The sequence below is a fragment of the Phocoena sinus genome, chromosome 3, assembly GCF_008692025.1.
Source record: "Phocoena sinus isolate mPhoSin1 chromosome 3, mPhoSin1.pri, whole genome shotgun sequence".
Classification (NCBI taxonomy): domain Eukaryota; kingdom Metazoa; phylum Chordata; class Mammalia; order Artiodactyla; family Phocoenidae; genus Phocoena; species Phocoena sinus.
Window position 1 is genome coordinate 66159397 of NC_045765.1, and position 26618 is coordinate 66186014.

The 26618-nt window shown below is 37.3% G+C and overlaps 1 protein-coding gene across 1 annotated transcript in view; it reads right to left on the reverse strand.

Moving 5' to 3' along the window:
• Positions 1-26618, reverse strand: part of SLC12A2 (solute carrier family 12 member 2) — a 109928-nt gene that overhangs the window by 77730 nt on the left and 5580 nt on the right. The window contains exons 2-4 of the mRNA XM_032628141.1: positions 3902-4021; positions 2601-2676; positions 2199-2294 (exon numbers count right to left, since the gene is read on the reverse strand). Of these exons, the coding sequence (XP_032484032.1) occupies positions 2199-2294; positions 2601-2676; positions 3902-4021 (292 nt within the window). The remainder of the gene's footprint in view (positions 1-2198; positions 2295-2600; positions 2677-3901; positions 4022-26618) is intronic.

The following is a 26618-nucleotide window of genomic DNA, read 5'->3' on the forward strand; positions in this document are numbered from 1 at the left end:
GTTACCTTCTTTACTTTTTGATGTGAAAAGATGTCTAGACTTCTCTAGTACATTTCCTATCCAGATCTGGAATCAATGCTTTCTCCAAGGTTCCCTGGTTCCTTTGAATGGAAATACACAATGTGGGCACTAAGGGTGTTCACTGATACTGGGCTGGTCATTTGTTACAGGTGATATTTGTGGACAGAGCTAAGAAATATATACTTTTGGGATAAAATGTGTGAGTCATACTGATACTTTCAATTTAGAACCATGAATACAGAATACAATGTAATCTCACCAGTTTTATACCTATATCTACTTTCTCCCTTGTGGAAATACCGTTTTTCCAAGAAACCAAAATAAATCCTGTTAGGGATCTCCAAGTCTACAAAGCAGATGGAGAGAAGACACAGGGGTTTACATTTATTGCAAGAATCTCCGGGAACTTTCACTGCAGACGATGCAGCTCATTTATTATTCTATAAAGGATTAGCCAGCTTTCTAACATCACTAACTGATCTAAGGGAAAAATCAATGCCTTCTAGCAAAGCTTCAAAGCATTTCGTCACTTCTTTAAATTAATGGCTTTCTCTTTTTCTATAGGTTTCATTATTTCAGCAAATGTATTTACTTTGTCATTTATGAACAAATGATAACAGAAGAATTCCAAATTGTATAATCCAATTTTTTTTTCTCTGTAGTTAGTTACTCTCTGCGAACTATCATTTTGAGGGAACTCAGGCAAAACTGCAACAACATATGGTACTTTGCTGGGACACATCTTCATGCACTCCATATTCTCATACTTCCTTGGTGTCCAGGACAGAAAACTAGATACAAGTCTCTGAGGTATTCATAAAAATATATGAAAACTACTGGTAGTATTGAAACATGAAATGGCTTTTTAGTCACAACGCAGGAAAATCTATACTTTCCTTAAGTTTGCACTCACACAGAGAACAGAATGGGGTTTGTGCTGACAGTGGGTCCATGCCCCACTCCCCTTGAGGCTTACAACCTAGATTTGAAGGGCTGAAGACAAGGAGAAATTTGATGATGATTTGCTGATCCTCTCAAATACCTAACACAGCATCCCATTTCTCCCCCTATGTCCATTCCCCAATAGCAGCAGAATGAAATGAAGCATGGAGCACCCAGTTACATAAGAAACCAAGAATCTCTCAGCACTGTCTGATCAATTGTTGGACATAACCACATCTTGGACCCCAATCTGCTCAACCCGGATTCACGTACATATAAAACTTCAGCCAGCGGTGATGCATGCTCAGCACAGTCATAACTATAGATGTGAGCTACCAGCTTCCCTTAGGGCCATAGTGATCTGAATTCTCTGGTATATAAAAAAATATGAAGACGACTGGGGAAAAATGAAAAGCTCAATCCAGTTCTCTTTCTCCAAGTACTAATGCAGAAAAAGCAGAAATTGCATGTATATAATGTCAAATACAGATCTGCAAAATAGTTGAGGCAGACGGAACAGGTAGATTCTTTTCTCATTTGATCTGCTATGATGAATTTACAGAAGCTGGTATACATTTTCTCTTCTTTCTCTTAGGATCTTCCCCTCACTCCTCCAGCTGAATGATGAGTTTTTGTTTGGAAAATGGATTTCTTTTCTTCTTGTTCTCAGGGGTCCCAAGGCCATTCTCCTGGTGTCCTGGGTGTTCTCCCTGGGAAGAGTAAAACCTCACAAGGCAGGTCTTGTGGGCTCCAATAAAATAGGCCTCAGGGTACCCAGAGAAGAGAGCTAGAGTTGAGGGCATGGATTCAGAGTCCCAGGTGTAACTCACACAAGCTATTAGACCATGAGGACAGAACTCTGCCTAAGTTTCCTTCAGTGGGGAAGGAACACCTGTACAATACTGACCAAATGCAGGATGTACACCACTGATCCAAGGGCTGAAGCCTGGGAGAAGGCAACAAGGGGTGCCTTGGTGGAGAAGAAACCCAGTTAGAAGCTCCATTCTTGTTACCAAACACACTGAACAATCTGAAGCATACATGTTTGTGTATGGATCAATTTAAAATTTTATATTCAAAATATTAGTTAAAAAGTACTTGATAGCAACTTTCTTGCCTATATAGAACCGGATATGTTGCTTCTTTAAGGTAAAAAATAACTAGAGATATTTTAAAATCTCAATTCATTTAGTATCAGTAATCCAATGCTGATGATGTAAAAAGACTGAATTTACCTCCTCGTACAAATCCATTAGTAGCTATTGCCGAAGTGGACAATCCTGTGATAGTTGTCACAACAGTGGCCATTATTATTACAAGGACTGACAGACCTTTAGCGAAAAAGAAAAGAGACTTGAGAATACTTACACTCTCATTTAAACCTGCCACATCTAGAACTGGTTAGTCTAAGTATACTGAATTTACATTACAACCTATAAATTATCTTACTTTTATCTCATATTAGATCAAATCAGAATTATGAAAAAAGTGACATTAAGACAACAGTCTGATACAAAGGAGAACATAATGTAGAATGATTCCAACTGCTTGAATTCTATGAGGTTCAGACTACACATGCACACAGCCCTTTCCCTATTCATTCTCAAATGAATCAAGCAGTATGTCACTTCACTTACCTATTCCAGCTTGACCCACAATCCATGACAATCTAATAAAGAGCATTACTCCCCAAATGTTTAACATACATCGTACCTAGAAAAAGAGGCCAAGTCACAGATGAAAAGTAATTAAATACACAGTAAATGCTAAACTAGCCAATAGTAGGATAACATACATTTTAAACTATAGAAGGTCCTTTCAAATCTCTTATCCCACCCTTTAACAGTTTTTTTTTAAAGAGCTTTATTGAGAGCTTAAATGTGAGCTAATTAAAGTATAATGTAATATACGAGTATATGTGGGTGTATGTACTTTATACACACACATTTATCTGAAGCAGCAGAAGCAAAAGAACAAGAAAGGCACAAGGAATATTTTAAGACTTCAGCCCTAAAAAAAGGAGTTTACGTTCCCCCTTATCAATGCAAGTCAGTTTTTTACTTATTCTTTTATAACGTCTTCACTTCATGATTTCTACAGCAGATTTAAGTATTATGTAATATCTGTCAACACAAAATGACAACTGTTCACACATATTTCGAAAACCTACTCTTTGTAAGACAGCATCCTCAATTTATTTTTACTTTTATTTATTATGCTCGTACATAGAATACAGCCTTCCAAAATAGGAAAATCTAAGAATAGGCAAACAATACAACTCAGAGCTTAAAATACACTCTACTGATTAGACAATAAAATCACTACTAGAACTGGTATTTTTCCCTCTACTTCTCCCCTAAATGTCAATACAACTCTATATTAGTGCTTCCAAAGTCCCAATGAGACTCTCTACTCCAGTCAGATCCTTAGTGCCTATTTAAACACAGAAAAAGAAAGTAAATCTGAACCTTAATCACCTAAACCTGTCTACTGAAGTGATCCCAACACTTATGTCTCCTTTATTCTGTTGCTTGTTAACATCTATACATTTCTCTTCAAAAGACAATACAGTAGCAGGAAAGGAAGCAGGCACATTTCAGCTATATTACCTGCCCAGCTTTCTTGATTGCGTTGCTCTCATCAATTTAATAGCTTCATACTTAATTTTTGAAAAGTGACAATATGTGAGATTCAGAAGAGGTTATAAAATATAACTTAGAAGTAATCAAATATAATTTGATTAAATTAATAAATATATTTACTTCACTGAATTTAATACCCACAAGGAAAGGAGGTGCAAGTATTAATTTGGTCCTCCATAACAATCAGATAAAACCGTTTAAAAAAGAGAAAGCATTATCTCGAGAATGATGATATTAGGAAGATTGTATAATAAACAGAAATGTGTAACTCTAAAATTAAGTCTATAGGTACATACTAGCACACCCTTGATCCAGCCAAACTTCACAACTCCTTTACTTTCCGCGGTATATGTGACCACAGCCTCTCGGGTTGGTGTACTTTCTTCCCCGTTTGCAAAGCCATCCTCAAAAGGTTCCTGGTTATAAGAGGAAATGTGAATTATGCTTAAGAATTATTTAAAATTTAAAATTACCTGATAAAAACAAACATCACTAAGTACACTTAGTGTATTTACAAGAATCAAGGGTTTCTGAATATTTTACCTAAGGACTGAGTTTTAAAAATTTAATTATCATGAAACCCATTTTAATAATTTAAACTTTTAATTACATTTTGCTGGTATCTGGAGAACACAAAAAATACTATTTGCTAAGTATAGGCTAACCAGGTCAGTCAATTCAGACCTTGTCTCTCCAACCACAACTTTATATTACCTGGATGCCACCCTTCCCCTATCTGGACTTTCAGTGTTAACAATATAAAACTCCTCTTCGTCACCAGTGAACAGTTTTCCCTTTATAGTCTCTGACAGCGGCACTCCGTGGATCCCAAGATTCACCCCTAACTCCTGCCTTTACTCACTCCTGAGTTCAGTCACTCAGCACTCTTCATTCTTTCCTTTCTAATTTTTCTCAGATTCAGACGTGAACTGGTTGACACAATGCATTTTCACTAGTGTCTCCTTCTAAGGCTTTTATGTTTCATGTCTGATTCTATAATTCTTAGTTTTTCTTCTTTATATTCTCTTTCCTTCTCTCCATGGCTCTCAACTTTTGTTCAGTCCCAACACACCCAAGGCACATGACAAACTTCCAAACCAGTGGCAGTGCCTTAAACAGATCATGAAGGGTGGAAGGGTGCTGGGAAATAGAAAATGTTCTAGATCTAGAATCCTGTCCCTAACACTAGCCCCATAGTTCTTCCTCTACCCATATCTCAACAGCAGGGAACAAAGTACAGCTATATTTCAAACATTCAGTCTTTAAATGAAAAAGAGCCAACTAAATTATCATTTAATCCTGAACACTGTGATCTAGATTTCCTACAATACTTTTTTAAGAAATCATTTTCAGTGGTTATACCCTCTACTGAATTCTGAATATAATTTTTTTCATAGAAATGAGCTGCAGCAAGTTCTGTGTTACAACAGAGAAGAAACTATGTAATAGTCCAAACTTCCTTTTTTTCTTTGACTTCTGTTAGCCAAGTAGACTCATTTAATTCCCTTAATGCATTATTGCTATATGGCCTTTCAAAGTGCTGTCAACCTAGATCAGCTCTTATATTCCATATTTTTATAATGTACTTACTGCAAATTCTTAGATTTTTAAGCAATAGAAGAAACAGTATAATAAGTCAGATGCAGTAATTTCTTTAAGTATATTTTTCTGAAATTATTTTACCTAGGCTCTTCTAAATAATCAAATTTTAAACTAATCTCCACGTTTACGCTAAAAGACATAGCTATAACTTCAACTACATGAAATACATGGAAAATAACTCATTTTAATATTACTAAGAACTTAAAAATTAACTTTAATGTTGACTAATTCTGACAGCTCACAAACTTTTAAAAACAGATCCTGAGAAATAAATCATAATAATTTCCCTTACAGCACAGTTTCATAACTACTGTCTACTGTATCAAATGATTATTGTACTTTAAAAAGGATGCCCCAGGCTTATGGCATATAAGACACTTCATAAAAATTCTGTAATCACCCCAATCCTCTATACTTTTTAAAACAGCCTTACTGAGCTCTTATTCACATACTCACCCATTTAAAGTGCATATTTCAATGATTTTTAGTATATTCACAAAGTTGTACAATTATCACCACAGTCAATTTTAGAACATTTCCATCATCCCAAAAGAAGCTCCACGCCCGTGAGCAGTCACTCTCCATTTCCCCTTTTCTGAAGCTCCTGGCAATTACTTACTGACTTTCTATCTCTATGGATTTGCTCTTCTGATATTTCATATAAATGGAATAATGCAATCATACAACACGTGGCCTTTGTGTGCGGCTTCTTTTCCTCAGCATAACGTTTTCAAGGTTCATCCATGTTATAGTACATATCACTCTTTTTTATTGCCAAATAATATTCTGTTGTATGGATATATCCCATTTTAAAATCTGTTCATCAGCTGATGAACATTTGGGCCTATTCTACATTTTAGCTATTATGAATAACGTTGCTGTGAATATCTGTGCACAAGTTTTTGTGTAGACATGTGTTCTTCATTTACCTTGGGTATATACCTAGAATTTCTGGGCCATGAAATAGTTTTTGCAATGACTATTTCTGGTTGTCTTTCCCACCTCTTCTTTTGTATCAGTCTGCAGACTCTCACTCCTCATTTTAGTCCATGTGTCTATTTTTATCCCTCTTTTGTGCTTAGAATTTGGTATAAACATGGAAACCAGTAATAGTTAAACGTGTGAGAAATACGTACAAACAGGAAAAAATCTAATCAGGGGCCTGTGTAGCTTAGCAACCCACTTTGGCTTTACGTCCACTGTTGTTTATGTTCTATACAGTAGGACATCACTGATGAATTCCCCCAATGCTGCCCCCAAAAAAGAAAAAAAAGAGAATTGATGGCTCAACTGTTCAATTATTCAAATAAAGCCAGAACAAAAATGTTTGCCTATTAACTCAATCAACTTTAAAGTAGACAGAAGTTCCTTAGATTTCACTCTAGGATATTTGGTGCTCTTCAGTTATAAAATAACATAAAATATTACATAACCTGCAAGTATTACAGGAAAATATAATGCCTATAATAATACACAAGAAAATACAATGCCTATAATTATACACAGAGAGATATTTCTATTCCCATCTCTATTAAAAGAAAACTAAAGATGTGTGTACTTAATAGGCTACTTTCTCCAAGGCTAAATTCTGATGTGCATGTCTTTTTAATAATTCAGAAGCAGGCAGGCGTCTTAATATTTTTGCTGTATTTATTAGAATTCCACCTGAAAACTGAAGATCTAGCAATAATTATACCAGTTTCCACAATACTATGAACAACTATATTCAAACAACACCGTAAGATTTTTCTGCATGTATAACATATTTTAAAACAAAAATGAATCCAAATAAAATTTAAGTTTAACTTCCTTATCATGTTCCAATAGCTCTATTTTAAAAAGTGTTATTAATCTTTAAAATACAATTCAAAAATTAAAATCAATTGAGTATGTTATTTTTTATATTTCAATCAACAGATTTAAGTTAAATAAAATTGGGTTTATATTTATTTCCTGAAATAACAGGAAACCAAGGTAGAATACATTTTGTTTCTATAAATACATTAGTTTCAGAGAAATAAGGAAATTGTTGAGTATGGCGTTTTATCTACACACACAAACACACACACACACAAAATACTGTATTCAAATCTTATTACCAGGAAAATTTCACATATACAATTATGAACTATAAATTATACTGATAGAAAAGTACATAAATAAAATCTTCAATCTACCTACCATTTTCAGAGAAATGAAGGGTTTGTGTTTTTTACTGTTTTTCACATAATGAATACAATGTCAAAAATAACATGATTTTTTGGATAACACCATATTAAATGAGGTGGAACAAACTAATTTAAATTTATTTGGGGAAATAATCTTTCAAAAAGTAGCACTGTAAATCTGAGTCTACAAAGCAAGGATTAAGACTGGGCATGAGGGACTTCGCTGGTGGCGCAGTAGTTAAGAATCAGCCTGCCAATGCAGGGGACACGGGTTCGAGCCCTGGTACGGGAAGATCCCACATGCCGCGGAGCAACTAAGCCCGTGCACCACAACTACTTAGCCTGCGCTCTAAAGGCTCACGAGCCACAACTACTGAAGCCCACGCGCGTAGAGCCCGGGATCTGCAACAAGAGAAGCCACCACAATGAGAAGCCCGTGCACCGCAACGAAGAGTAGCCCTCGCTCGCCGCAACTAGAGAAAGCCCGTGCACAGCAACAAAGACCCAAAGCAGCCAAAAATAAATTAAAAAAAAAAAAATACTGGGCATGAGAACAAGAGTGGGGAAGAGAGGAAGAGACAGAGGAAACAATGGAAAACACGGAGAGGTAGACCCTCAGTAACTGGAAGGATTTCTTAATTTGAGGAGCCATGAAACAAAGAGTTCCACCAGGCTGTTAAAAAATTCATGACTGGAAATTAGGAGAGGGGCCAGGGATAAAGAGCTAGTGGGTGAAGCTATGGAAAAAGAATGAAAAGAGAAACTTTGGGAAAGAAAACCTGAGTAGCTGAGCATTTTTCTGAGAATACAGAAAACATAAGAATGAAAGGGAACTCTGGTTTCCATGGTCATTTATTTCTTTGCAGGGAGTAAAGGAGAATTTCTGCACTGTGGATACTCTCCCTTGTATATTCAAATTTCTACCTCAACTTGATCATTCTTTGTCCTCTAACCATAGTTATCTTTTTGCTGCACACCACACACCCCACCTCCAAATGTCCAGCCAAACGTGCTGAAATACTACCCCACGTTCATCAATGCACACCAACCTGGCTTCACCATGCTACAACACTGGAATAGTTTTAAGACATCCAAGGACTTCTCTGCTACCAAATCTAATAAATCTAATGTACAGTTTTTAGTCCCTGTCTCAAAGGACTTTTGAAACAGCTCATGATACTGTTGACAACTCCCTCTTTCTTCAAACTTCTTTTGAAATACCACACTCTCTTAGCCTCTTCCACCCAGAAGTTAAATGGTAAGAGTCCTTTCAATACTTGGTCTTAGACCCATCTCTTTTTTTCACTCTGTTTCTCCTATGGACATCTCACCAGACCTGTAGCTTTAAACACCATCCGTATGTGATAAGTAATAAGTGACGGCTCCCATACTTTTCCAGATCAGACCTCCCCTCTCAATATCAGCCCTGTGTGTAAAATACTGATGTTGCCACTTTTATAGTTCATTACTTTTACTACTCCATTCTTACCAAATAAGAAAAAAGAAATTGTCAGTGTACTACAAACAACTTTCCTCTAAATGAAAAGGAGAGGGAAACAGTTTCTCTTTTTTGGATTAGTTTTTAATTCTTAAAGGTTTCAGTGGACACTTAAATATCAAAAAAGGTATCTGAACAGAAAGATAGTACGTTCTAGACTCACAGATTTAGAGAACGAACTTATGGTTACCCATGGGGGCGGGGGGAAGGGGAGGGGGGAGGGATGGATTGGAAATGTGGGAGTGACTTGTACACCCTGCTATATTTAAAACAGATAACCAACAAGGACCTACTGTATAGCACAAGGAACAGAGCTCAATATTCTGTAGTAACATAAATGGGAAACGAATTTGAAAAGAATAGATACATGTATAACTGGATCACTGTGCTATATGCCTGAAACTAACACAACATTGTTAATCAACTATGCTCCAATATAAAAATTTCTTAAATAAAATTTTAAAAAAAACTTTCCATCAAAAAAATTCTTAATAATTAAAATCCTTTATAATGTAAATTGATTTTAGATTTATTCTGCAATACACATCTTAAAATTTTAGTTTTTCAGTTTCCAATATCCAAAAATTAACTTGTTTTGAATTCACTGATTTAAATTACCCTTTACATATCAAAGGTCATAACTCATACTCTGCTTGACCTAAAAAAAAAATACAACTGAACACAAAGGCTAGACTTATTGATGATTTCTCAGTAAAAAAATTCTTAAAAATTCAAGCTATTGTTTCTTCCCTAACACCAGAATTTTCTTCAGTATTTTAGAGACAACCTAGGATGAAGACAGATTTTTTAAAGTGATGAACAATAAAGCTTTAGGAAAAAATACTTATCCAAGCTTTTAAAAAATTACAGTTAGAAACCTTAACACTGCTTTCACTGGCTCTGTAACCGAGAGTGCAGTATTGTCTTCTGTGTACATCCTCATCATGGGCACACCAACACACTTTTCATTGATAAATGCTTTAGGTACACATTACACTAAAATGTCAGTTATTTTCTTTCTTCAGACATCCCAGTTACTAAGTCCACAAGACTTTCATCTCACGTATACAAGGTAGTGTAGATGGTCTTTGTGACATCACTGGACAAGGATGTTAATACCCATGAAAGATGATTGTGCAGTGCTCACAATGATTTATGATCATGTTTTGTCCAAAGTTGAATTAAGGTGCTTATCATTGTACAAAGAAAAATCAAGACTGTCTAGACAGTGCAACTTTTGAGTACAGTTAGAATAAGACATATTTCTGGCAAAGCCTATTACCAAATATATTCATTTTTATACAAATTTATTCTCTTTTTTATAGTTAAACTGGTAAAGACTTGGCAAAAGTATATCAGCTCAGCAATTTCAGGCCATAGTAGGCAAAAGACAGTAACCTACATAATTTTTTTAAAATTTGGGAGGAGGGGAAAATGTTTGGGTTTTTATTTTGTCTTACTGGTGTTTCAAAGAACAACTGAGCAAAGCTGTACCAAACTATCTCTTTAGGTCTATGGCTGCTACAATATTGTTTCCAGGTAGACTTAAGGATGCTCAAGTATGGACACTTTTTGAAGAGGGAAATGTACCAGTCCCTTAAAGTAACTTCTGTTATTTTTCTGTTACCTGAAGATTCTACAGTTGCAAAAAGCAGTTTCTGAGCATAAACCACAACCACATCCTTCCACTCATTCATTAAACAAATATTTATTAAGCAGTTTTATCAAGAACCATGCTAGGGAGTTTTCAGCCCTCCCAGAGTTGATATTTTTATAGTAGAGGCTAGAGATGACGGGTAGGTTTTCTATCTTCTATCCAGGGCATTTTCTACTATACCAAGAAGCCTCTATTAATTGTTTAATCCAGTTAAAAAAAGAAAAACAGAACAGTTGATGCCTCTTTTCAAGTCACAGCCTCTCTGTGACAGTTTCCTAATCTGTAAAATGGAGATAATAATCCCTGACCACCTGTACCATTTCCTTGGAGTCTCAAGACTGTAAATAAAGATCAATGTGTTACAGCCACATAAAGCAGCTGAGGTTTCTCGGGCTTGACTATCAAGCCAACTGATACAGCTTGATTATAATACAGCAATTTAAGTTTCAGTGCCATGTTAGAAATGTAAAAGTGTGACTCACAGTTACACACTTCAAAAGGATTAGTAGGAAAATTATTCCTAGATGGCCTGGCTTTTCAACGCCCAGCCACTTCTCAACAAGAACAAGATTACACACTCAGTTGACCCTATCAGAGCAAAGGCAGCATTTTCTTTTCCGTGAGGCTGTACATGCTCTCAGCGCCCAGTCAGTGTTGCTCCTGTGGCACCTGCTGGGAAGCTCAAACTCAAATATATTCATTTTTTATGAATGTTATAAAAAGGTCCTCCATGTTAATACGGAGGACCAAAACCCATGCCAGTGAGCATCCCTTAACTCCTCTTGCAACTAAGGGTCCTCCTCCTTTTGTCCCCACACTGCATCTCTGAAATATATCTTGATCATGTTTTATGGATCCATTATGAATCCATGCTTCTGTGTTAAGGTTCATTTATTTAGAGAAACAAAATTTTCTTTTTTTTTTTCTTTTTGGCTGTGTTGAGTCTTTGTTGCTGCGTGTGAGCTTTCTCTAGTTGTGGCGGGCGGGGGCTACTCTTCGTTGTGGTACATTGGCTTCTCACTGTGGTGACTTCTCTTGTTGCGGAGCACGGGCTCTAGGCACGCAGGCTCAGTACTTGTGGCTCGCGGGCTCTTGAGCGCAGGCTCAGTAGTTGTGGCGCACGGGCTCAGCTGCTCCGTGGCATGTGGGATCTTCCCGGACCAGGGCTTGAACCTGTGTCCCCTGCATTGGCAGGCAGATTCTTAACCACTGCACCACCGGGGAAGTCCATAGGGAAACAAAATTTTCTATTAGCATTATCTCTGCAACTAGAAAGTGGTTATTAAACTAATACATTAACTTACATAGTTAATGTGAGGATTGGGTAAGATAAGGTATTCGTTTACATTTAAAAAAAGCTAAAATTATTGAAGATGAAGAAAGCTGCAAAGGAATAAAGATATGAGATGGCTTTGTTTTTTCAATATAACAAAATTATATGTATTGGCTAATCATTTTCTGGCTGCCACAAAATATGCATCAAACAATCATTTACCCTGCCAAATGAAGACTAGGGAACTACACTGCATCCTAGCATTTTGATCTATGAAATAAAATTTGGATCCCAATCACAACTGATGTTACTTTTTACACAGTAAATCAACCTTACCAAATAATCTTAAGCAACAGAAAAAAAAAAAACTACCTCAACTGGAAAACAATGTTGTGGGGGGCAGATATATAGCTTATAAAATTTTGCATGCATTTAACAACTACTTATTTAGAAGATGTTATGTACAGGGTAGTAGCTATGGTAGAAATAAGAGAAATTTTTAAATATACAGAACTGTCTACCCTCATTCAAATTATCTGATTTCAAATTATTCTGGCAGACCATATCATCTAAATGCTAAAAATTTCTGTTAATTACAACTACCAAAAAGGTCACAAGTTCAACATGAAGGGTGATCACACATAAACAGAACTGAAACAATAATCCATTCCAGAAGTTTTAAATTCTCCCCAATTAGTATTTGTACTAAATGAAAAACAAGATGGAAAAGCCTATTTAGCAGTGTAACAATCTGCCTCTTCCATCTTTTTCTGAGCAATTCTCTTACTATTTCCTATAACTACAAACACACTTGGAAAATATAACAGGGAAAAGGATGATTTTTTTTTCTCCATGACTTTTAAGGAGTTTGACTCTGGATAAGAATTGATTTATAGGTTAGGCAATAATTTGGTTTTGCATATTTGGGGTAAGGTGAACCCTGGCATAGAATCCAACCCAATTCAAGTTTATTGTGATATACACCAGATTTTTTGTGCTAAGTAATATTGCAAGATACATCAAAACAGTAGTTTTTCTACTGTCAAGAAATAAAAGTTTCATACAAAATACAGTGGTACATAATCTAGGTTTGGCTATCCATTACTCATGGGGTAAAATAAGAATTCGTAGTATAGGAGGCCCTCATAATCTCTCCGGCTTCCTTTAATTACAGCCAACATTTACTGAAATACTACTGTGTTCCAGACACTTCCCTAAATGCTTTCACACCCTATTTCCCTGAACTGGCACATCTTTGAGAGACAGATCTAATCTCCACTTAACAAATGTGGGAACAGTCTTTTGACAGGTTAACTTACCCCAAACCGTGTAGCTATTAATGTGGCAATGCAGAGAATCTTCTAAATGGTAGAATTCCACATATTACAGGGAGCCAAGGTGAATTATTTTAAGTTACCTATTTTGGACAAGGAGACATTAGACAAATCGCCCAACTTAAGAAACTGTCCTGCTCAAACTTCCCAATTCCTCAGCTATTTTCACTCTTTACCTTGCTTCATCCTTCCCTCCTTCCTCTGCTTCCAAATCTACAGAAGCTAAGGATTTCTGACACAGTTCTCATAAAAATGACAGCAGAAGTTCTGCGCTGTGTATGACACCAGAGGGTATTTTTTAAAATCTCTTTGCTCTTTGTAGAAATTCCCCCAGGGTCTACAGTGTGTGCGAAACTCTTTGCCCTACAGGACTGTTACAGACAGCTGGATCAGACCTCCTACGGAGGAGAAACAATTGCTAGTGTACAGATATAACCCACCTGGAAGGCACGTAAAATGTTTAATATGAAATTGTGTCCTAAATAGAGTTATACGAGTTATTTAACTTTAGGAGCTTATTTGGAGGCTATGGTGGTAGACAAGGTAGTTAAAACAGACCAATAAATCATTCACTTTCTATGTTACCTAGAATTTTCTTTTTCCAATTAAAAACCGACATTAGCAGCGCAAGCTAGCAACTCCTTCTGATCAAATGCTCTTGGTCATACTAGGTTCCTTCTTCCCGTACATGCTTTACCATTGCAACCTCTTCACCCCTGGGTCCACTTACACGTCCATGCCCTTTCAGGAAGGCTTGAAAAAGAAAATTATCCACACAGAATCCTTGAGATTTGTCATCAATGTTTTATTACCACACATAGTAAGATTTGACATGATTAAAGAAAAAGTAAATATTAGTCTGTTTTAGAAGTCTCTGTATTTTTCCAGTCATACACCACTTTATTATTTCTATTAATTTTCCTTGAAGTTTTTTATACACCTTCAAAATCCTATCCTTTAAGTTAGAAAATTTCTGAAAGAGTTCTATCAAATATTTAATTTGATATAATACTGCTTTATTGCTGAAATGTTGATTTTAAAGTATTTTCTCCTGGGGGACTTTTTGCCTGCTATTCCCTGTCTTTAACACACTTTGAATATGGCTGGCTCCTTCTCAAACTTTAGGTCTTAGCTCAAGTGTAGCCTCCTTCCCAGACCACCCAACATATAGTTTCTTCTCAGCAGTGCCCCTTTTTATTTCTTCATAGCATATATCACACCCAGTAATTATTTTTTTTTTTACTCAGCTCTTGTAATCTATGTACCTACCTCCACTCCTTCAATGTGTATTAAAATGGAAGGTCCACAAGGGTACAGACCTCTCCCTGTCATTTTTAATCAAAGATATAGTGAATGAATATTAAGTCTTTATGGGCAATCCCTGTTTTCCAAATAATGTCCTGAAATAGTAACAAGTAAAATTTTAAGTGTCTGCTCCTGAGTCAGATCCAAGTTCAAAATCTAGCTCTGCTATCACTAGCTATGTGAACTCTGGCAAGTTGTTTAACACCTCTGGCCCTCAGTTTCCACATCTGTAAAATGGAGATAATATTACCTATCCCATAGTGTTTGAGAAGATAAAGTGAGAAAATATCATGATTGTATAGAACACAAAAACTCTCGTACACTGCTGGTGGGAATATAAATTGGTACACAACTTTGGAAAAGAAGTTTGGGCATTATCTTCTTAAGCTGAAAAAAATGCATACCTTTTAACCCAGCAATTCTAATCCTAGATATATCCCTATAGATAAACAACACTTAAATGAAGTAGGACACGTATATTAAAATGTTCATATCAGCATTGCTAAAAACTGCCAAGGACCAGAAACAGTCTCAAACGTCCACAACTACAGAATTGTAGCATTTCATATAATGGAAGATAATTAGCAATACAAATGAATGAAGTAAAAATACACACAAACATAACAGTGAGCAAAAGATGACAGATAAAAAAGCACTGTATGATTCCATATAAAGTTTTAAAGCAGGCAAAACTAGACTAATGGTCTTCCAGAATACATAAAGGTGACAAAAACAAACAAACAAACAAAATACCAAGACCCAGACCCAAATAGATGATCACCATTAAGTCAGGATAGTGGCTACTTTTGGCACAGGGAGATCAGTATGGGGTGCACAGAGGGTTTCTGGAGTGCCAGCAATGTTCTATTCCTTGATCTGGGTGGTGATCACTTGATTAAGTTATGCATTTAGTCTTCACATTTTTTTTCTCTGCTATATACCACCATTCTAAAAAGACCTTTAGGGCTTCCGTGGTGGCACAGTGGTTAAGAATATGCCTGCCACTGCAGGGGACACGGGTTCGAGCCCTGGTCCAGGACGATCCCACATGCCGCACAGCAACTAAGCCCGTGAGCCACAACTACTGAGCCTGTGCTCTGGAGCCCACAAGCCACAACTACTGAAGCCGTGTGCCTAGAGCCCGAGCTCCGCAACAAGAGAGGCCGCTGCAATGAGAAGCCTGCACACCGCAACAAAAAGTAGCCCCCGCTCGCTGCAACTGGAGAAAGCCCACGCAGTAACAAAGACCCAACACAGCCAAAAATAAAATAAAAATTTTAAAATAAATAAATAAATAAAGCAATGGGCAAAATGTCCAAAACAATAAAATAAAAAGACTTTTAAAAGATTAAAAAACAAAATGTATTAACTGCTTGGTACATTGTCTGACATTAACAGGGTAAGTGGTTGATAAATTTTGGCTATTATTATAAACAACAAATAAATGATTATTTCAACTGCCCATGGGGTGAGTTTAAATAACTGGATGTTGAACAAATATACAAAAATAAGTACTGCAAAACATTATTAATCTAGACTCTACTACACTGCTTCCTATAATACTGGCAGTTGAAGATTACCTCTGGAAGAATGAACAAAAACACTGACCTATATATAGAAATGTGGCATCTCCATTCTGAATGGTGGTAAAAGATTTATTACCTACACCATCAACAAGTCAATAGGATATAGTGTGAAGAACCTGGCTTTGAGGACCAATGATCCCACTACTAGAAATCTTTTGTAACTTCTCTAGTGCTAAGAATGTGTTTAATAAATGAAAGCTTCCTCCCTGTGCTGTCTTCTTTGGTGGCACCTGATGAGTACATCAGAGCACCACTAGCTAGGGTTAGTATTAAATTGTACAGTAGGAGAACAGAAGCATAACTTGTGGGCCCAGCTTTATTCAAGCAAATTAAAATCACTGTTACTGACACTCAGAGGAGTGGGGAATCTTTTCAGGGCACAGTTAGTATAAAAGAATTCACTGCTTTCTTTACAAGCAGCATATTATTGATTTCAAAAAAAAAACCCAAAATTACACTTCAAAAAAGTTAAAGTTCACCAAAAAATGGTATTTAAATCCTAAAAACAAACTTCTGAACTAAAGTATTCATCAAGATACTTTGGATAAGAATTTCTCATATAGTTTAATAGCATCTTCTTAATACCAAAGTAAGCTAAAGTGTTAAATTAATATTATGAAACAAAGCCAAATCAGTAACTAAAAATGGACGCATACATATGCAAATTTAGATGCCAAAGTGGCTGGGCTTATTCTAACCATTTTTTCTTTAAGTACTAGCCAATTATATCACCCCAAAGCTACCAACATTTCCTATCCGTGCTGTCGGTGATTGGTGTATTCAGTGTAATGCTCCCCATACAGACTATGCTCTCAAAACAAGGTATTGTTTTACAGGAATCCAATCTGCTCTGGTTAACAATGGTCTATTAATATCCAGTGGCATTAATGCAAAGCTCAAAACTCAAGTGCCACAGATAAAAGTGGATGCTGTGAGCATGTGACTTTACAATGAACCAAGTCAGAACTGCTGATTGCAGTCAAAGAATTCAGTCCTCTACCTAGCCCATCGTGTTCAAGACTGAGTTACAACAAAATGCATTATGCATAGCATAATTTATACATTATTTCAAATCCCACACAACTTGCTAATGTCAACAAATAGCTTAAAAACATTTTAATTCAACTTACCAGAAAACTTATATTATTAAGTGATACTGGAAGGTATAACTGTGTCATTTACATTTCAAATTGTTTTATTTTTAAAATAAGGAGAACCAAAAGTTGTCAAAGATATAAATATATGACTTAGCAATATCCTAAATGGGTAAAGTATTAGAAAAGCAATATACATGGAGAACCACGCGATAACAAAAACTACATTTAGCATGTGGTGTGCACTTGATAGTTCATGTATTTCTCACATGAATATGTGCTATTTCTCACTATGAATTATCATCTTTCCCATTTTCTATAGAAGGAAACTGAGACTCTGAGGTGACAAGTTCTTTTTCTGAAGGTTACACAAGCATTAAGCAGAAAGGCCAAGATTTAAACCCCTGACTGACAGCTAAACTACCTATGTATGGAAAAAAAACTAGGAGAGATTGAAAAAAAGCAAAGACCAGAAAGGAAATACTCTTAGATACAGCTGCACTGAGTTTGCTTTCTTTTTCAACTGAGAGCACTTCCCCAAGTGTGTGTAACTTGGATGGCTTAAAGTGAAGCCTTCCTAGCTTGAAATATTAGAAAAGAGAGCCCAAGAGCCAAAAGAGGAACTAGAAATTAAGTGGGAATCTCTAGGAAAAAAAAAACAGAATGATAGCGAGGGTAAGCCCCAAATCTCAGGTGACCACTAAATCACACAGGTACAGGGGAGGATCTGCACCACACACATACACACATACACACACACACCCCCACGCAAAGAGACAGGCTAAAAAAGCAGCAGCTGAAAACACAGGACACAACAGAGGTATCAGGTACAGCATAGTGGGGATAGAGGACTCAGTGTGCAGTTTGAATCTAGGCAACTTAAGTACCTGTTAGAACAAAAAACAATAATCCTTAGGAGAATACTGAAAAAAACAACTACCCAAAGTTGCTACAATGTGTTATCTACATAGAAGTCTAGTCTTTACCCCAAAATATTACTGAACAGGAAAATATAACCCATAATCAAGAAAAAAAGTCATTAGACATTAACTCCAAGTGGGCCCAGATGTTAGATATGAGAGACAAAGACTTCAAAATAGCTATAATGAACATACTAAAAAATTAAAGGTAAATACGGTATCAGTGAGTAACAGAGAGGGAATCTCAACAGAGAAATGGAAGCTATATTTTAAAAATTAGAGATTCTTAATCTGAAAATCAAAATAATTGAAATAAAAAATTCATTAGATGGATTCAACAGCAGAGTGGAAATGGCTGGAGGAAGCAGTGAAACCCATTAACTTACAGATAGAAGAAATTTAAACCCAAAAAGGATCCACACAAAGAGAAAAGCCCCTACGTACAAATTCCTGAAAGCCAAAGGTAAAGAATATATCTTGAAAGCAACCACAGAAAACCAATGTATCATATACAGATGAGCAATGGTATGATTAATGGTTGTCTTATCAGAAATAATGGTGGGCAGAAAACACTGGAAGTGCATACTCAAACCACTGAAAGAAGAAATTCTGGCAACCAGGAAACTGACATCCAGCAAAACTATCCTTTAAAAGTGAAGTAAAGACATCTTCAGATAATAAAAACAAAGAATTTTGTTGCCAGTTGACCTCCCTTACAACAACTACTCAAGGAAGGGAAATAGTATCAGATGGCAACACAGATCTACAAGAAGAAGTGGGAAAAAAAAATAAAAATAAAAAAAATAAAACACCATATAAGCATTCTTTCCTTTTTTTTTTAAAGTCATAGGACTTTTGTTGAAAACAAAAAGTACAACACTGTATTGCTGGGTTTGTAATTTACACGATGACCAAAGTACTAAGAAAAGTATTCTGTTTTAAGGTTCCTATATTTTAGCTGAAAAAATTCAATATTCTCTGTAAGTGGAACAACCACTGAAATAATGCAAAGAGATATATAAGAAGAAAGTAAATAGAATTAAAATGGATATTAAAAAATATCTGATTAGCATAGAAGATGGCAGGAAAAGAGGATTAGAGGAACAAAAATGGGTATGAAAACCAACAAATAGCAAAATACCACGCCTAATAACAGCCAAATCACAATAAATGTAAATGAACTAAAGAGTCTGCAGAGAAAATGCAAGTTATGGTACACATATCATACGATACATGTATGAGACTATCATAAAAACATTCACTTAAATAGAAGATTACTATGGGTGACATAGGAAACTGATTACTTATGATTAGTTATTTAATGCTAGGTGGGAAGAGTAGGATATAAAATCATAATTTTTACATGTATAAAAATGTAAAAGTGTTAAGGATTTGAGGTCTTTAACTTTCTCTGTTTTTCAAACCTCCTATGTTATCTTCTCTTCATAATGATACGGTAACAAACATTTTAAATAAACAAAGTACAACAAAACCCTTGGAATAAATTTTTAAAGTGTTGGTTCTTAAAAGGACTAATACTTAGCCTCTTAAAATGCGATACTCTAGGATGACATGAGACTGAAATTTTCCAAATGTGTAGCTGGCTGACTCTTTTTGTATTGAGATTTAAAACACTATGGTTACTTTGTGCCAGCACTATGCTAGACGGAGATACTGTGACAACCAAAACTCAGGTCCTGTCTCTGCGTCTACTCAAGAGCTATTCTAAGACTGCTATTTTCTGCTTTTTATGATTTTCTTATTTTCTATCTGTATAACATGCTGGTCATCTTTGAATCCACCTCTGCCAGTGTTCGTTTTCTCTTCTAATCTGCCCTCGTTCTGAAAACCAGAAGGCCATATTTGTTATAACTGTGTATAAAGTTTAACTATGTAGTCCCCAAGTGCAGGTGTGCTGAACCCTTTTAAATGAGGCCTTTTTGTTGTTATTGTTGCTGCTTTGCTTAATTACTGAATCAGCTTTGTTTCTAATCAGCAAATCTGCCAAATAATTGGGACTGAAATAGGTGAGACGATAATTTTTCAAGTGCTACAAGCCAAATCTATTATTTCTGGAAACTTACAGGTAAGCCAGTACTAAGAATAATTTATCATAAAGCTTAACTTCTAAAATAGTAAAGCCTGATTATTTGTGTCTGAAACCATTAGGTTCTATAAAAGAGAGGTAATATCTCACTCCAACTATTCCATGTGAACTCATCAGGATTCAGACTTACCAGTTAGTACTTGTGTGTCTGACTTCCCTACAGGATTTGTCCTAGCACCTCACATGTGAGCTTTCACTAACGTGTCTATGTTTAAATCCAGCATCTACCACTCACTGGCTGTGAGACTTAGGCAAGTTGCTATTAGCCTCTGAGTTTGTCTATCTGTAAACTAACTGGTTTGGAAGATTACTGTGCACAGACTACAGACTGCTCCTGAAACATGACAGATGTTGAATAATTGGTAACATTATACAATTCATTATACAGTTATCTAAGGGTTAAATCCAGATCTTTGATAGGTTCCTATAGTAGAATGTTTCAAAACTGACAATCAGCATATCAAAACAAACAAACAAAGCAACAAAAAACCCCACAACTATGTACTACTGTCATGATGATAACCAAAGTCTGTCTAGGACATTGGTTCTCAAACCTGGCTCTCTGGGAATCACCAGGAAAGCTTTTTTAAAATGGCATGTATATTCTTTGAGAGAGAGGAATCTGTAATTTTTCTCCAGGTAATTCTTTTAGAAATTTGGGAATCACTAGTCCAAAAGAAAAGGGAGACAGAGAGCTAGTTTCAAAGAGATGCAGCCTTACCAAGTATTAGTTAAGTGCTTAGGCAAACCACAACCTTGCAAAATATGACTGCTACTCTACGACCTTCTGAAAACCCATCTCCTCCAAAGATAGATCTGAAGATCAAATACAGATACATGAGTTAAGAGTGCTTTGTAAACTTAACACTTTACACAACATTAAGAAATTCTTCACAGCCTTTGCAATATTAAAGACCCAGATCTCCATTCTCAGACAGAGATAAAGTCCACTGATTCAACAAACATTTTATTGAGGGCCTAATATGTTTAGACAACTTTATTTAAGGAAGGATCTCATGAAAAATTAGAGAAAATTTGACTGTTTAATAATTTTAAACTAGTGGTGACTATTTAACATGTAAGAAAAGGAAGGGAGAAATCCAAGAAAGGAGGAATGAGGGAAGGGAAAAGTTCCTTTAAATATCACTTCCCCTGACAGCACTGGCTAACTGATTTCTCTGCGATGAGGGAAATGTTCTGTATCTTCATTGTCCAGTATGGTAGCCACTAGCCAACATGTGGGTATCGAGCACTTAAAATCTGGCTCAAGTAAATACATTTTTAACTTTAATTTATACTTAGTTTAGGGACTTCCCTGGCGGTCCAGTGGTTAAGAATCCACCTTCCAATGCAGAGAACACGGGTTCAATCCCTGGTCAGGGAACTAAGATCCCACATGCCGCAGGGCAACTAAGCCCATGCACCACAACTAGAGAGCCTGCATGCCTCAACTACAGAGCCCACGCGCTCTGGAACCCATGCACCACAACTACAGAGCCCACCTGCTACAACTACAGAGCCCACACACTCCGGAGCCCGTGCACGGCAACTACTGAGCCGGTGCTCTGGAGCCCACGTACCACAACTAGAGAGAAGTCTGCACGCTGCAGTGAAAGATCCCGCGTGTGCAACTAACACCCAACACAGCCAAAAATAAATAAATAAATAAATAAATATTAAAAGAATAAAAAATAAAAAAATTTAGTTTAACAGCCAAATGTGACTAGTGGTTATAGTACTGAAAAGTGCAACACTAGAACATTTAAACATTTACATCACACTTTTGGGAGATACAGATAAGAAAAGCAGAAGAAATTTAAAAAAAACCAAAACTTACTGTGATTCCATTTATAAGAAACTTTCTTATACTTAAATTTTTTTTAAAATATTTTTCTATTGGGAAAAGATCTATCCATACAGGGAAACTGAGGGGTCCAAATCTTTTCTACTTTATCTTCAATGAACTAAAACACAACTGACATGGGAATTTAAAAAAAAAAAAAAACCAAAATAGCAAGAACTTACACAGTATTAAACTGTAGGACATTGGAATTAACATCAACTGGGAGTCAAAATGGTTGTTGCAAGTTCCAGCCGTGGCTCTGCCAGTTACAGGTCTTATGATTTTGGACAGGTTACTTAGTTCTTTTGTGTCTTAAATTCCAAATGTGCAAACTGGGGCCATCTGCCTGTCAAATGTCCTTTAGAGATTCTAGATGACAATATAAGGTACATAAAAGAGTTTAAGATTCTTCTGTACTACAATAATTTATAAAGAATAGTTCTATTATTCAACGTGTATTGATTGAGGGTCTGCTATGTAGTAGGGACATAATGATAAACAGTCACAGACATAGTCTGCTCCTCATGGAACTTGAAGTCAACTCAAGTTTACTCAAATAACCATCTTAACAAACATACTCCCACTAACTGAAATAAGGGCTCGAAGAGAAAAGAGGTTTGTCCTAGACTGGAGGATAAAGGCTTCCTCTCTCAGGAAATAAAGATTGAAGTGAAATATTAAGACTGAAAAGTTATCAGTGTGGTATGGAGGAGAAGGGAGGAAGAATCATGGATAGTATTACATACAAAGGCACTATGGCCAGAGGAAGTACTGTGCCATTGAGAAATTGAAACACTAAAGAAGAGGCAGGCCAGAACTAGACAATGCAGGGCTAGTTTTAAGCCAAGGAATAACATGATCAATTTTGTTTTAGAAAGATCACTCCAGGCTCAATAGTAATAGGAGGGCATAGTGAACAGGGGAAACCATAGAAGGCTACTGGAGAAAGATATGCTGCAGACTGCTCTAGGATGGTAGCAGTGAGGATGAAAATAATATTTAGGAAATAAAGGTGATACAAAGAACTCGGTGATGAACTGGATGTAGAGAGGTGAGAAAAAGTGTCAAGGATCACTCAGTTTTCTCACTTGTGCAATATGATGAATGGTGGTACCATTCACAGAGACACAGGGCACAGGAAGAGGGCCTGGGTGGTTTTGTTTTCAGAGGTAGAGGAAGAAAAATCGTAAGTTTGTGAGTGTGGGGTGTCCTTTAGACAGGAGACAAAAACGTCCAGCAGGCTCTGGATGCCCAGAACTCACAAAGGTAGTATTAGTAGGAGACAAAATTTGGGGAGCAGTTAGCCTACAGGTGATATAGACAGGAGATATACAGAGAGAGAAGACGGCAGAGGAAGAAGGAAAGCCAGAATCAAGCCTAGAGGATGGCCAGTTTAGAGACGAAGGAAAATGCAGAAGACACTGGGCTGAAAGAGCCAGAGAGAAAGAAGGAAAACTAAAGGAGAGAGTGGTGTTACAGAAGCCAAGGAAGTATCAAGGAGACTTCAAAAGAATATCAAATGCTGCTGGAAGGCTGAATGCTGCTGAGAAAAAACGTTTGCTGGAATTGGTGATAAGGATGGAGAAGGTCACTGGTGACTTTAATAAGAACTATTTAGGTGAGGGGCTTCCCTGGTGGTGCAGTGGTTAAGAATCCGCCTGCCAATGCAGGGGACACGGGTTCAAGCCCTGGTCCGGGAAGATCCCACATGCCACGGAGCAACTAAGCCCGTGCACCACAACTACTGAGCCTGCGCTCTGGAGCCTGTGAGCCACAACTACTGAGCCCATGTGCCACAACTACTGAGCCTGCGTTCTAGAGCCCATGCTCCACAACAAGAGAAGCCACCGCGATGAGAAGCCCGCGCACCACAAAGAAGAGTAGCCCCTGCTCTCTGCAACTAGAGAGAGCCCGCACACAGCAACGAAGACCCAGTGCAGCCAAAAATAAATAAATCTTTTAAAAAAAGAACTATTTAGGTGAAACGATGGGGTAAAAGTCATGCTACAGCAGATGATCAGGGTCCTCATAGGTCCTTTAAGTCTTCCTCCACTGGAGTATAATAAAGCCTGCTCTACCAAGCCACCTACCCACAAAAAAGCCCCAAAATGACTCACACGCTAAACTCTGTTAGAAGCTACATCATTGAAGGAACCAATTCATACCAACCCAACAAAGAACCATCCAGAGGTTTCTAGTATTCTTACTTTAGATGAATAGCTAATTTGTCAGCGTTCAGGAACAGCATAGTGAAAATTTAAGGCAGAGAAATTTCTGAGCCCAAGGGTACTATGACTACACCAGCCACAATCAGCTTCTGCAGAGAGACAAGATTCCACTAAGCTATGTTTGCCTTTCAGACTTCCCGCTTCTTCTAATCAGAAATCCCCAAGTCCTCCATGGGCTCCAAGTTTTTCATAATAGCTTTAAGAAAGCACTACTACAGGTTCTAGTGAAAAACGGAAGAATCATAAATCCAATGGCAGATGATAAATTTCATATTTAATGGGAAACCATTGATATATTTTTAACTTCAGTATTTAAGTAGTTTTCCTCGTCCATTCCTCACTCTCTCACTTTGTGGCGTCAACCCACTAGTTCCCCACCGCTTTATACTCTATTTGAAAAACTACCGGTTCTCATGGTTTTACCTGAAATTTGCAGCATAAAAGCACATTTTTATACTACAAATTAAAACCCATTTTCTTAGGTTCTATTATTTCACAAACCAGTAGCTGCAATTTTATAAGTGTTTGCCCCATTGTAGAACTAATTTGTAGAAATGAAACCCAACTCTTGAGTCCACCTCCAAAACTTGCTCTTCCCAGTCTCCCACCTCTTCATGAATATCGACTCCATTCTCAACAGGGGAAAACCCCCCATCCAAACAGTCACCAAATCCCAACAATTCCACCTTTTAAACATATCCAGCATCTAAACAGCTGTCATTGTATCAAACACTATCACCTTCATAAAAGTCATCATCATCTTAACTAAAACACTGCAGTAGGCTTCTAACTTGTTTCCCAGCTTCCACTCTTACCCCCTTACAGGATACTCTCCACACAGCATGAGAGTGATGTTTTAAAAATGTACGTCAGGTCATGTCAAGTCTGTGCTCAGAGCTCTCCATGACTCCCTACCTCACTCAGGGTAAAACCCCAAGTCTTCACCACGATCTACCAAGTTCTACACTGTTTGCTTTTCACTATTGCTCTAACCTCCTCCCCTATAACTCTCCTGCTAGTCACTCCAGTCTTGCTGGCCCTCTTGCTTCTCAGTCATGCCAAGCATACCCCAGGCACACTGCCATCTCAAGGTCTTGGTGTTTGCCGTCCTCTGCCTAGTGTTCTTCCCCTCGGGTGTTTTCACGGGCTGATCTTTCACTCCCGTCTAGTGTCTGCTCATGTACCACAGGGGGCTTCTCTAACTCCCCCAGAATAACACCACCCCAGCTATCAGCATCTATCCACCTTTCGGTTTCTTCTCGGCAGTTACACTGACCTATCTGTTTACTCTCTCCTACTGCTAGAATGAAAGCTCCACAAGTCTGTTGTGCTCACTGCTGTAACCCCAGCACTCAGAACAGGGCTATTATTGATGCTCAATCAAGATTTGTTGAATAACTAAATTCACATTCATTTCACTTCAGCATGGAGCCAATGTGACTAGTGCTACAGACTTTACAAACACGTATGAAACATGTAATTAAAAATTAGTGAAAACAAACACACTAAATACATAAGAACCTAGAAAGGCTCTTTTGGTCCTTCAAATTCTGGTCTAACAAGATTGGGAATGTGACTATGAACCCAAACACACATAGAGAAGACGCTGATTACGACAGCAGTGTACAGATTTTTTGCCAGATTTTAAATCCCCAAATTTATCTTTCCTTCTCCCCAGGCAGTTAGTTGGTATATACTTGGAGAATGTGTACAGTCTTACAGGTAAACCAGACTTCAGCTCTGGTGGCATGGGTTTAGAGGGTGGGGCCCCTGGCAAAATTGTGAAACACTGCAAGTTTGTGCCCTGCACAACTATTTCTGATCAAGGTCCCACCTTTACTCATTGCTGGACCTACTCTATTCCTTATCCCCAGGGATGTGACCCATTCTGGTTCCCCCAGGGCGACCTTCAAAGACTCAAGCTCTGTACTGACGTGATTAGTAGTGTGTGGAATTTCTTGTCCACGACTCAGCACAGCACATTTAGAGCAGCAGCTACACTTGTTTAGTGTTTTAAAGTCCCTGTTAAGTGGGAGGAACTGCCCACCCTGGTACATTCGATAAACGAATCTTTATTAACTACCTATTCTCCGTCTGGAGATGAATGAGACACCAGCTCAGATCCTAGTGAAAGAGACAGTCATATTGGTCAGTAATTACATTATCACAAGAATTCCTCCTCTTTTCTCTCAGTTATGTAACCATTCTACTCTCAGGAGGTCAAGATAGAAGTGTGATGTTGGCAACCCCCAACATGTCCCCCTCAACATCCCTGCCATCTCAGAGCAGGTCCACGGGATAGGGAGAAAGAAGAAATAACAATAAAGAGGAGCTACCATGTCCTGGCATTAATAAGAAAAACCTGGGTGTGAATGCCAGCTGTACCACTTTCTGTGAG